Source organism: Prionailurus viverrinus, chromosome D2 (genome assembly GCF_022837055.1).
Source record: "Prionailurus viverrinus isolate Anna chromosome D2, UM_Priviv_1.0, whole genome shotgun sequence".
Taxonomy (NCBI): domain Eukaryota; kingdom Metazoa; phylum Chordata; class Mammalia; order Carnivora; family Felidae; genus Prionailurus; species Prionailurus viverrinus.
Window position 1 is genome coordinate 42441219 of NC_062571.1, and position 11457 is coordinate 42452675.

An 11457-nucleotide genomic window follows, 5' to 3' on the forward strand; every position below is an offset into this window, starting at 1 on the left:
CAACTGAATCTACAGCCCAAGTCTTTGTGGACGTTGTGGAATGATTTAAGAATCCTTTTCTTAGTGAGAAGTATGGTATTTAACATTTTTTAAAACATATATGAAAAGATTTAAGAAAAGGATAAGATAAAAAAATAATATTGATTTATTGTGGTGAGCATTGAGTAATGTATAGAATTGTCGAATCACTATGTTGTATTCCTGAAATCGATATAACATTGCATATCAAGTATACATTTAAAAAGAACCTAAAAAAAAAGTTGTTCCCAGCAATGACAGATAAATATTGTTGACCCTTAGTTTTCACATATCTAGCCAATGTTTTGAAAACCTCCATGACAGAAACACGCATTATACAAGGAAACTATCTTCTTCCTTGACTCTCAATGAGTCCCCTAAAAAAGGATTTTTCTTGAAGCTGACCACATTTACTGAGAGTTTTTCACTCTCAATACTAATCCACATTATTGGATGGTGATTTTTTTTTTCTTATTCTACAAGAGTAGATACTGAAATACCAAAGTTTTGCTAAGTTTTTTTTAATGGTTTAAATATTTTCAACTTGGAATTGCAATATGTTTGGCTATTGGATAATTGCTTTTATTAACCACCAGTTCTGGCTTATATCAATTGAGGCATTTACAGATATTTGCCTGTTAAAAGAGCATTTTAGTTCACTGGATCTAATGGAAGTTCTTTAATTAGAAAAATAAGTCCAAAATTACCAGCCTTTTATAAGATGTATATTTTCTCCAAAACAACATTTCTCCTGCTGATTATAATACATGTTGAAGTGGTGTTCCAGCCAGCTGAGTAAAATAATTATGTATAATATTACTCTAGTACTATATGATGCCATCAATGTTTTAAAGTTGAAATGAAAAAGAATTACAGTTTCTAAAAAAAAAAAAGAATTACAGTTTCTCATATATTTGAGCTGCAAATACCCTACCCCTACTCCTTGTCTGTTGGCATACTCTCATCTTCAACTTGGCTTCTACTATATTTCTAGGAAAGACTCACAAATTAAATAAGGTCATCTTTAAGAAGTGTTCCTTTTTGTTTGGTTCAATGGCACTGCAGTATTTGTTGTCATACATTGTGTCCTGATAGATAGGCGAGGGTTGATTTATAAAGCGCTTTTAGAACTTTGTAAATTATAGTTTAATATATCATAGCTTTTGTTTTGTAAAACATGCAGTAGACTTAAACATTTTCATGATTGATAACCTGGTCACTGATTTATATATCCTGCAAACTGCTCTATAACTTCCCAAAAGCCACTGGGTTAGAAGGCTTGAACAGCTGATTGATCAATAGGTGAGGAACTGTTTTTTAAGATGGGTCACTAGTTCATACTGGAAGACATTGTTGTTGTGACAGTTTGGCTGGCTCTGCATAATTAATTTCTTTTTGTGCACTGCAAATATGACTTATTTGGATAACTCATAACAAAGCTATTAATTCAAAGCCATTATTTCTCATGTTTAGTTCAAAGGAAAAAAAATCCTCTTTCTTCTTAAAGAAAAATCTATTATGCCATGGCATACGTACTACATTATATTTTAGCAATGTAACTCTTTTATAGAGAGCACATGTGCAGATTTTTTTTAGAGTGAAATAAGACCAGGGTTTTCAGTGATTAGTACGAGCCTTTGAGTTGTCACTTGTGGTGGAGAGATCAGGAGAACTCATGGCTTAAGCACCTACTACGCACCAGGCTCCATGCTAAACATGTTGTATAATTTCTCTCTTTTAGCCCTATAGCAGTCTTATGAAAATACTTAAGCATGATGCTGATACCCTTCTTTTGCACCTCTCCTACCCATATCTATTTTTTTACTTTTTTTTGCCTTGTCCTGTCCCCTGAAAGAGCAGCAGTTTCCCTTGTCCTCTGGCTTCTACTGGCTTGATTTGAGGCACAGACAAGAGATGGGAGAGTGGAAGGGTACAGCAGCCCCGGCCCTTATTCACCCTCCCTCGCTGATTGGTTCCCTCAGCTGCATCCCTGGTCCCTCTTCCTGGGCCACAGTGCCTGCAAAGTGGCCCTCTCCTTAGAACTGTCCTTCGGGGCGCCTGGGTGGCGCAGTCGGTTAAGCGTCCGACTTCAGCCAGGTCACGATCTCGCGGTCGGTGAGTTCGAGCCCCGCGTCAGGCTCTGGGCTGATGGCTCAGAGCCTGGAGCCTGTTTCCGATTCTGTGTCTCCCTCTCTCTCTGCCCCTCCCCCGTTCGTGCTCTGTCTCTCTCTGTCCCAAAAATAAATAAACGTTGAAAAAAAAAAAAAAAAGAACTCTCCTTCTCTGTCCATTCGGGTAGTCCCCCCTCCCTTTGTCCCTTCAGTTATAGGGATAGTAACAGCTTCCCGTTGTTACTTGCCCGGACATACAGAATGTACCCCATGTTGGCTCCCCCCCACCCCTTACACACTGAAGACATGTCTGTAAGTTGTAAAATCTCCCCAAATGACCCAAATTAGAGTACCATCTCTTTCCCTTCAAAATTCTGGTAGAAATTCCTCCCCCAGTATCACACTGCTGGTAATGCACAGACCTGGGATGACCCCCAGATGCAGCTAATTCCAGTGCCACACCCTAAGTACCCCATGGACTCCATAATAGCTTGTGGATAATACAGATAGAGGCTGGAAGGGAGGGGGGAAATAGCTATTATAACTCTTTGAACTTGTTGGCTTGGAGACCTAACTAGAGGTCCCATGCTGTCAACATATAGGAAATATTATGATAACGAATGAAGGTATAATATGTTGCAAGGTATGACCTGGTATTTGCACAAACTCAAGAAGCTAATGTGGGCTTGAAGAGTGTCAACTTTGATCAGTCACCTTGCCTAAACTAGGAAAGTGTCGATGGGGACTCAAATGTCAGGCCTCAAACTCTGATCTCAAATAATATTTGAGATGTTTTGTTTTGTATCTGTTAAGTAGGACTAACAGTAATGTTGCTGGATGGAAAGTTACAGAACTCCAAATCATGTAGTGATATGGGTAAAATTACTTTGGGAGGCTGGTCCCTTTAGAACTTGATAGGTTTGCTGAAAGTTTGAAAATATTTTTCATCTTTTTCTGTAGGGTTTTACTGGTATTTTTAGAAGGGCTTTTTTTGTTTTGTTTTGTTTTGTTTAGAGTTAAATGAGAATGCAGCAAGAAATTCTAAGTTCACTTACTATCTGAACACTGCAGAACCAGTTTGACCACATAAACTGGCATCTCATGAAATGTCTACAACAGAGTTTCTCTTACTGTCCCCATGGTTGCAGGGTAAATCCAGTGGGGGTGGCGATGGGAATGGGTATGGGATACATAATTGGTCAAATTAGCCACTGATTTTTATAGAGTCTAGTGCTTTTGTTTAGCATGATCTATGTAGGAATCTCATGTAAGATATATCCCATTTATGCCTTTTGCCCTTTGAAGGCATCTGAAAACGTGGCTATTTGGGTATTTGGATGTATGAGTCAAATAAAATATGTAATCAGATGTTTATTAAAAGCCAGTTCAAAAGAAAACCAATGTAGTTTCTCAAGATTGAGGAGAATCTGAGGTAGTGAACTGGGAATTTAGCACATATGGTAAAGAAACAATGCCAACTCAAATGAGGTTTACTTATTCTACCATTAACACTTTTCCCTGTGAACTTTTCCCTGTGAATCCCTTTGAGGGTTCCTGTGTTTAATTTTTGTCAGTGTCTAATAACAAAGCCATTTTTATTTTTATTAGAGAGGCAGCTACTATATCCTGGATAATGAGGGTGGCTGAGAATCAGGAGCTTGAGAACTCCTTAAGCCCACCTCTTTGGCTGGAAAGCTGCAATTGTTGTAGTCCATTGTACTTCAAACTAGAAAGCCAGAAACATGGGAACTTCTCTTTGTCTCAGTTTCTGCGAGGGTGAATGGATTCACCAACTTCTGATCTCCTCCTAGCAGATATTCTACAGTCATGAATGGAGCCTAGAATTTTGAGTATCTGGGGTGAAAAAGCAGTGTCAGAAAAGTTTGAGCAGCCACCTGTAAGGTTATTGCTATGTTGGTTTTCTTTCATCCCAGCAGGAGTCTCTCCTCTTGCTGCAGCCCAGGGCAAAGGAGTGGTATGCTCCATAGGAATGCCTTCAGGAGGACACCCCCCTCGCCCCGAAGTAGGCTGGGTGGCATCGTGGGACCAGCATATCAGCAACTTGAGGAATCAAGGATCCCGGACCAGGATATGATACCTTGTCAAGGGTAGGTCTTAAAAGCAATGGAATTTAGGGAGGGTATCATTAATGCTCTAACTTTAAACTGAGTTATTGTGTTCCTTGGGGTTATATTGATTGATTTTGTCATTAATTGTCTATTTATGCTTACTTCCATATTTGTTCCATAAAAGGTAATCTAACTTAAAAGAATAAGTACAACTAAAATAGATATTAGGGAAATGTTAGAAAAATAACACTGGGAGCAAGTAAGTGTATAGATATCTAGACACATGTTATATAGTTGCTAAAACAACTGGAAATTTGTCGCCCTTTCCTCCGAGTGGACACTGACCTCATAGGGTTCATAGCGTGGTGAGTGGAGGAGGATGAATTTTAGCCCCCATTCACCTAATTGGCATAAATTGTTCAGTCAAACATGGTAGCCCTTACTTAAACTTACTGGATTTTAAATCTCATCCTTGAAAAATTTTTATCTTTTGAGCTTAAGTTTTCTCATCTATACATTGAGCAAAATCGTACCAGCCTTCCTATGGGTTGTTGGACAGATTTTTAAACATTACATGTGTAGAGGGCTTGTACCTGACACATAAGCAGAAAAGTAGTACTAGCATTTATTGTCACAGGAACTGCTCTAGAATTATTAATTTCAAAAGTCATGCAATCAGGGTTCATTCCAGAAATTTCAGGAATCTGTTCCCTCACTCAAGCCAGGTTCTTATTGTATCTAGTTTGTATCACTCTGGATAAGGCAGACCAGGTTTCTATGCTGCTTCGGACTGGCTGATCTTTCCAGGCTGTCCATATCAAACTGAAGGCCAAAGCAGGTAGGAGACTTCTATCAAAGAGCCTTTTCTTCTCGGCAAGATACACATAAAGGAGTGCCTTGTCTGAACAAACTCAGCAACAGATTTCCTTGGGAAGACATTTGTAATTTTGAAGCAATTCCCAATGAACTGTAAAATACATTTGGTACAGATCTGGGGTGACAGTTGCAAATTCAACATAACAGCCAAGTTGTCCAAAATGTGTAATGCAAGTCAAGAAGCAGTTTGCATTTCTCTTTGCCTTATATCTGGAAAGGGAGCTTGCATTTAGCCTATAATTATAATTAATCATGTTTCATAATTACTTTTCCTCTTGAATCACTTATCACTGGTAGTGATTTTTAAGTCACTAATAACGTTTGTTACTTGAGAATGAGAACAAGTGAGGGGAAATCAAGTTCAGAGATTTTTTAGGGTAGAGACAGAACCCAGCCTGTGGTGTCTTTCTTTCCATTTATCACTGTTACAACTATCATCCCATATGTCCCGGGTATAAGGATGCTCTGAGCCTGTGCCAGGCACAGGCTCAAAACATACATACACGAATCTTCAGAGATTTCCACACAAGTTCAGGTATTGCTTTGTCTTCCACCTCCTGGGAGACTTACACTTACTGTCTGCATAGTGGTAGTTTTGTTTTGGTTCAATCATCATTGGGTTTGGAATATTCTCTCCAGCTGGCTGGCCACATGTATTTTCCTGTGTGATATGCACCCGATGTTGATAAATGGTGACTCTAAGTCACTGTATGCTCAGCACAATGAATCTCAGGGAGCAATCTTATTCTCAGTTCTTGAAAACAGCTATTTTCCACTCCTGGGGGACTGACCGTCTCTCCGGACTGGAAATGGGATTGGTAATAGAATTTCACAGCTAAAGGCCCTCTTCAAATCTGGCCCTAGCCCAGAGGGGGAGTGAATGAATTTACAAGAGCTATCAGCCATCTGCTGCTTGTTTATCAAGTGTGTGGGCACTGTCTGCTAGTTAAGACTCCTGGTATATATGACTTCCCTCCTTGGTACTTACTTCAGCCCTGCTTGAACCCAGCACATTTCTTAGGGAAGCCTGATGAAGGAATGAGGTGGAAAGGACATTCTTCAGGAGCTTCCCTCCCCCTTTCTGCCCCCATCAATGGACCCCTGACGACCATGGCAATGGCTTACAGAGCTTTGAACTAGTCTTTGTCAGGCAAATCAAACTAATGTATTCATATGCTAGACAGAAAGAAATGGAATCACAAAACTTGAATCGCTACCTTCAAAGTAGAAGGAGCCAAACTGTACTGCGTACCCACCTCACTTAGCTAGCCACTTGACAGACTTAAGTTATCCTTCGGGAATTTTAAAACTGAACACACTAAGGATAGCAGAGTTTAAATGACTAATGCAAGGTAGCATATCCCATGTAAAAGAACTGAGGTTGAATACTTAGCATATCTGACTAAATGAACCACCGAACCAGGCAAGAAATGTGCAGAAAATCACATTCATGGATGATGTGTACATGGAATCTCTTAAGTGTATGGCCCTGGAGGGAGAAGTGGGTTTCTTCAGTTTCACCAGTTGATTCTCATGCCATGTGCTCCAGGAACCAGGGCTTGGAGTCCCCTACAGAAACACAGATTCCTTGGCCTGGCTTCTGAACCCCTGGGAATCAAACCAAGTGACTAACTGTTGGATTTTTTTCACCTTTAAAAGGATGCTTTGGCTCACATAGTTAACAAATGAAATGCAATGTGATTTCTTCGGTGAGGGATCTGAGGAAGGGCGACTCAAACTAGTATTTTATAGTCAATGAATGACAAGCTCATGGATCAAAACTGTGAAAGAGTCTGTGACTCTTAAGGGACACAGAACTCTGAAGTGTCTTCTGATCCAGAATCACATTAGAAATTTCGCTCTTGCTTAAACTTCTGGAGAGTAGTGTAGCTTCTCTCAAATACCAGCCCTGGGACCCTCACAGCAACTCTGAGAAGGAAGAGAGGATTGAATAGTGTGGATCTGGCTGAATAGCCCAGGGGCATTACTTCAGGTAGTCTCCAGAGGAATCCCCCTAGGGATTCCCACCTCCTTTAATTAATGAAAGAAATTAAAGTGCGACTACCATTGATTTAAGATTCCAGAGCTTGTAATGGTGTTGGGACTTAAAATCATGTCAGATCTACATTTTTGGAAAGTTCTAATTGTTTGTGGTGCCATCTCCATGTTATGGTAACATTCTAGATTTCAGTTATTGCCAGCCATGTGTCCCATACCTGACTTGTGAGGTGACACATAAGTCAATTGCAATTCCTCTTTTTCACCTAAGTCCTTAATTTAGAAGGCTGCCCCAGTTTGGCTCAAAGTGCCTTTGATTATTTCATCATCATGCCAACGTAGTCATGAAGCTACAGTTTACTAAAATCCTCTGAGATATTTATGCCTTTACCCAACAAGTTTAACAAGCAATGTTTAGATGCGGGTATAAGAATTTGCACCTATCACCATCACATTTCAACCTGTTAGATTCTACCCATTGATATATCCAGAAGATGATCTATATGGAATACAATTGTATCTCAATTCTATTTCTTGGCTCTGTGAATGCAATAAGCAGACATTCTATATCTTCATACGTATTAATGATGGTAACAGGATGGTGCTGAGGACAGAACACAAAGCCCTGAAATCTGCCCCCTTTTTTCTTGTTGAAATTAAGTCATGGATCAGAAACTTTAGGGTCAGAGTTTCAGCCATATAACACTTATGTGAAAGGAATAAGACCACCCAGGGAATTGCCTTGTACATGGCTATACAATTAGATCGTAATTGTAAGAAAGATTATACATCCCTAAAAAGGTGTTCTAGTGCGTCGTGGGATGCCCACTCATTTCTGGCTTTGCCAGGAAGAATTTCAATAAGACAATTTAGGATTAACTTGTTCCTCTGCCTCTTACCAAAGGTATAATTTGAGGAAAGTCATTTGAGTGCCCCTTAATTTAGTTTATTTATTCATCACTGCATGGTAATAATAATAAATAAACCCATGTTTTAAAAAATTAAATGAGGTAATTAGACATAAGCATGCTTTTTAAAAACATTTTGCAAATGTCAGCTGTTATTATGTTTGAAATGGACATTAACTGGGATATAAAGGGAGCATTTACCTTGAAGGTTTGTTCATGTATTCATGCATCCCTTCGATCAGGATTTATTGATTGCCAAGTCTGTATTAGGCATAGTAAAAGAGGATGGAGCTGCAAAGACACCTAAATGTGTTCCTCATGTATTTTCACTGTCTGGTGGAGAGACAGATTTCTGAGTTGCTCTAACCTGTGTCCTTACAATAAAGACCTCTGTTTAGTATGCAAGACACTTCATTGCAATTATTCTTTCCATTTATAAACATGATTTTTATTTACATTGTGGTGTAAGACAAGGGGAATAAGATTTATTATATAAAGGGTGGATATGTTTAGATTATGCTTAAATTTTAATGTTTAATTTAACATTTAAATTAAGGACAAATAAACCAAGAGAATTGAGACTACTGTTCAAGATCCCAGACCACATTTCTGTGAATCTACAACATACCTGCCCCCACTTTCTGGCACTGGAAAATTCACTAGCTGTGAACAGGCAATTAGGGGACTAGCCAGATTCTGGCATATTATTCAAAGGACTTGGAATGGCACGTTGGCATTCTTGTCAAGCTGTTGCCCTGCACCAACATAATACCTAAATTGGCTCCAGAAACCATGTGAAGAAAGCTGCTCTATAATCTGTCTAATGGATCTCACTTCACGTTCATCCCCAGAGAGGAATCATATGCCTCCATTCCCATTTGTAGGCTCAGCAGTCTGACAGTGAGGCATTTCTATAGAGTGCCAATGAAAATTGATTTGGTCCCCCTAAAGTCAGTGTGAAGCAGTAAAACTCAGGACAGTAGTACCTTGATGCTTGATGTCGGGCTTCCTGATTGCCTCCAACTAGTGTGGCCACAAGTCTACAGACTAAACCAGGGCTGAGAGGGTGGTCACATGGATGGAGTGGAGTAATGCCGTTATGGGTTTCCTGTTTGTCACTATGGAAAGGCCACACTTACCTGCTCAATCCCCATTTACTTTGTATTCTAGGATAGAGGTCAGGAAGACTATACCCCACCTGCCTATACAGCTGTGGTGTGTTGAAAGATCCCTGGACTTCAAGTAAGAAGATCTGGGTTTGAGTCTCAGTCTGTCACTTATTTTCTGTGTGACCTTGGGCAAGTCACTTCACCTATCTGAGCTTCAGTTTACTTCTCTGTTTAACTGGGAGCATATTATCCGTCTCATGGGGTTGCTGTGAGAATTCAGTGAGATGGTGCATGTGGAAGTGCTTTGTTGACTGAATATTGCTCTAAGAAGCACAGCCGAAAGCAGAATATGTAACACTCGGTTTCTTTTTCAGGTATTCGTCCAATGGTTTAAAAACCCAACAAAATGCATCCATAAATATGCAACTGCCTTCAAGAGAGACAAATTCCTATTTTAATAGCTTGGATCAAAAGGACCTGATGGGATATTCATCTACAAGGGCCAGTTCCGTGCCCATCATCCCTTCAGTGGGTCTAGAGGAAACCTGCATGCAAATGCCAGGGATTTCTGAAGTCAAAAGCATCAAATGGTGCAAAAACTCCTACTCTGCTGATATTGTCAATGTGAGTATTCCAGTCAGCGATTGTCTTATAGCAGAACAGCAAGAAGTGAAAATATTGCTAGAAACTGTCCAGGAGCAGATCCGAATTCTGACTGATGCCAGGCGGTCAGAAGACTACGAACTGGCCAGCGTAGAAACCGAGGACAGTGCAAGTGAAAACACAGCCTTTCTCCCCCTGAGTCCCACGGCCAAATCAGAAAGAGAGGCACAATTTGTCTTAAGAAATGAAATACAAAGAGACTCCGCATTGACCAAGTGACTTGAGATGGAGGAATCTGTGCATTCTATGCTTTGCTCAACAGGAAAGAGAGGAAATTAAATACAAATTATTTATATGCATTAATTTAAGAGCATCTACTTAGAAGAAACCAAATAGTCTATCGCCCTCATATCATACTGTTTTTTAACAAAATATTTTTTTAAAGGGAAAGAAACGTTTCAGAAGGGATAAAGCTTACAGCGAAAGCTTTTGGGTAGAATTCTGAATACAATTTCAGTTAGTCCCAACACCGGCCTCATTGGCTCTTAGTAGATGTGGGTAATTCAGACCCTTAGCCCCACAGCACCAGTGTCCTCATAAAAAAGCATTGGCAGTTACCTGGTTTCAAAGAGATGAGCTGTATCCTGAGGGCGGACGTGCCAGTGAGCAAGTGGCCCTTGCCATTTGCTTTGCCAGTCCCAACCCCTAAATTTCTATTCACTTGACAGCCTCATCACAGGTTATGTCCTGTCAACAAATGTAGTGTTTTCTATTTCATTTTTGAAGAATGGCACAAAAACTCTGTAAGGGGGAGGGTAGGAGATAGAAGGACTAATTGGGGGACAATCTTCGCTACTCTTATGTGCCAGCTTCCTCTGAAATTTGAAGGCACAGAATCTCAGAGGGAGGTGTGAAATTATTATAGAAAAAGAGACAAGAAAAATCACAATGTCGTGTCACTAAAATCATGCTAATAGAAAGAAGTGTTTTTCTTTGAGATTGTTTAGGGGCTCCAAAGGAGCATTTCTCAGTGTGTGCGTGCCCTTTGTGCGTGTGTGTGTGTGTGTGTGTGTGCGTGCACGTGCGCACAGGCGTGTGTCTGTATGTGCTTGCTCACTTGAGCACAGGTATGCTGTATGCACATGTGTTCATTGTGTGTATGTGTGTGCATGTGTGTGCATATTAAGCTTGCTAAAATTTGTTCTGAAACATCAGGGAATTTAATATTCAGAAAAGAAATTTCCCTCTCAGATCTGTTCACTTTGAATTTATACATTAAGTGTAAAATTCAGTTAGTAAGTTCTTAAATCAAGGTCACTTGCATGGCGGGGTCCTTTAAAACTCTTGACAATGTCAAGATCATTTTCTGGTGTGAATACTTTTGAGAGGAACAACTATTGGCTCATTAATGGTATCAGTATCACAAGGCAAGTTGAGGATGTGTGTTTATTTTGAATCATGCGTACTTAAATTATTTACACAAGCCAATTATCAAACTGAAAGTTACCCTTTGCTTTCTCATCATCCTCATTATTATTTATTTTGTAGCAAGTCTACTATTTGTGGACCAAGACATTGGCTTCTGTGGTTAATATGGAAAGAATAAATTGTTGAAATCACAAAGCCCAGACTTTTCAGTTCACAGGAAGCCCCCAAAAGAACAGTAAATTGTGTTGTATGTTCATTTGGAATAAAGCAATATTTTTACCACTGCTGAGGTGAACTGAAACTTCTCCTGAAGATTCGTCTGTTTTATTTACCCTTA

The 11457-nt window shown here is 39.7% G+C and overlaps 1 protein-coding gene across 4 annotated transcripts in view; it reads left to right on the forward strand.

Annotated features, from left to right (window-relative positions):
* The window catches only part of NRG3 (neuregulin 3), a 1054582-nt gene extending 1044451 nt beyond the window's left edge, over positions 1 to 10131 (forward strand). For 2 of the 4 annotated variants that reach the window (XM_047825452.1, XM_047825451.1), the window contains exons 8-9: positions 4067 to 4237; positions 9464 to 10131. In XM_047825452.1, coding sequence (XP_047681408.1) covers positions 4067 to 4237; positions 9464 to 9971 — 679 coding nt within the window. In that variant the 3' untranslated portion in view covers positions 9972 to 10131. Of the gene's footprint in view, positions 1 to 4063; positions 4238 to 9150; positions 9223 to 9463 lie in introns of all 4 variants that reach the window. The other 2 variants (XM_047825450.1, XM_047825453.1) reach the window with 2 other exon arrangements.
* Positions 10132 to 11457: the final 1326 nt, after the last annotated feature.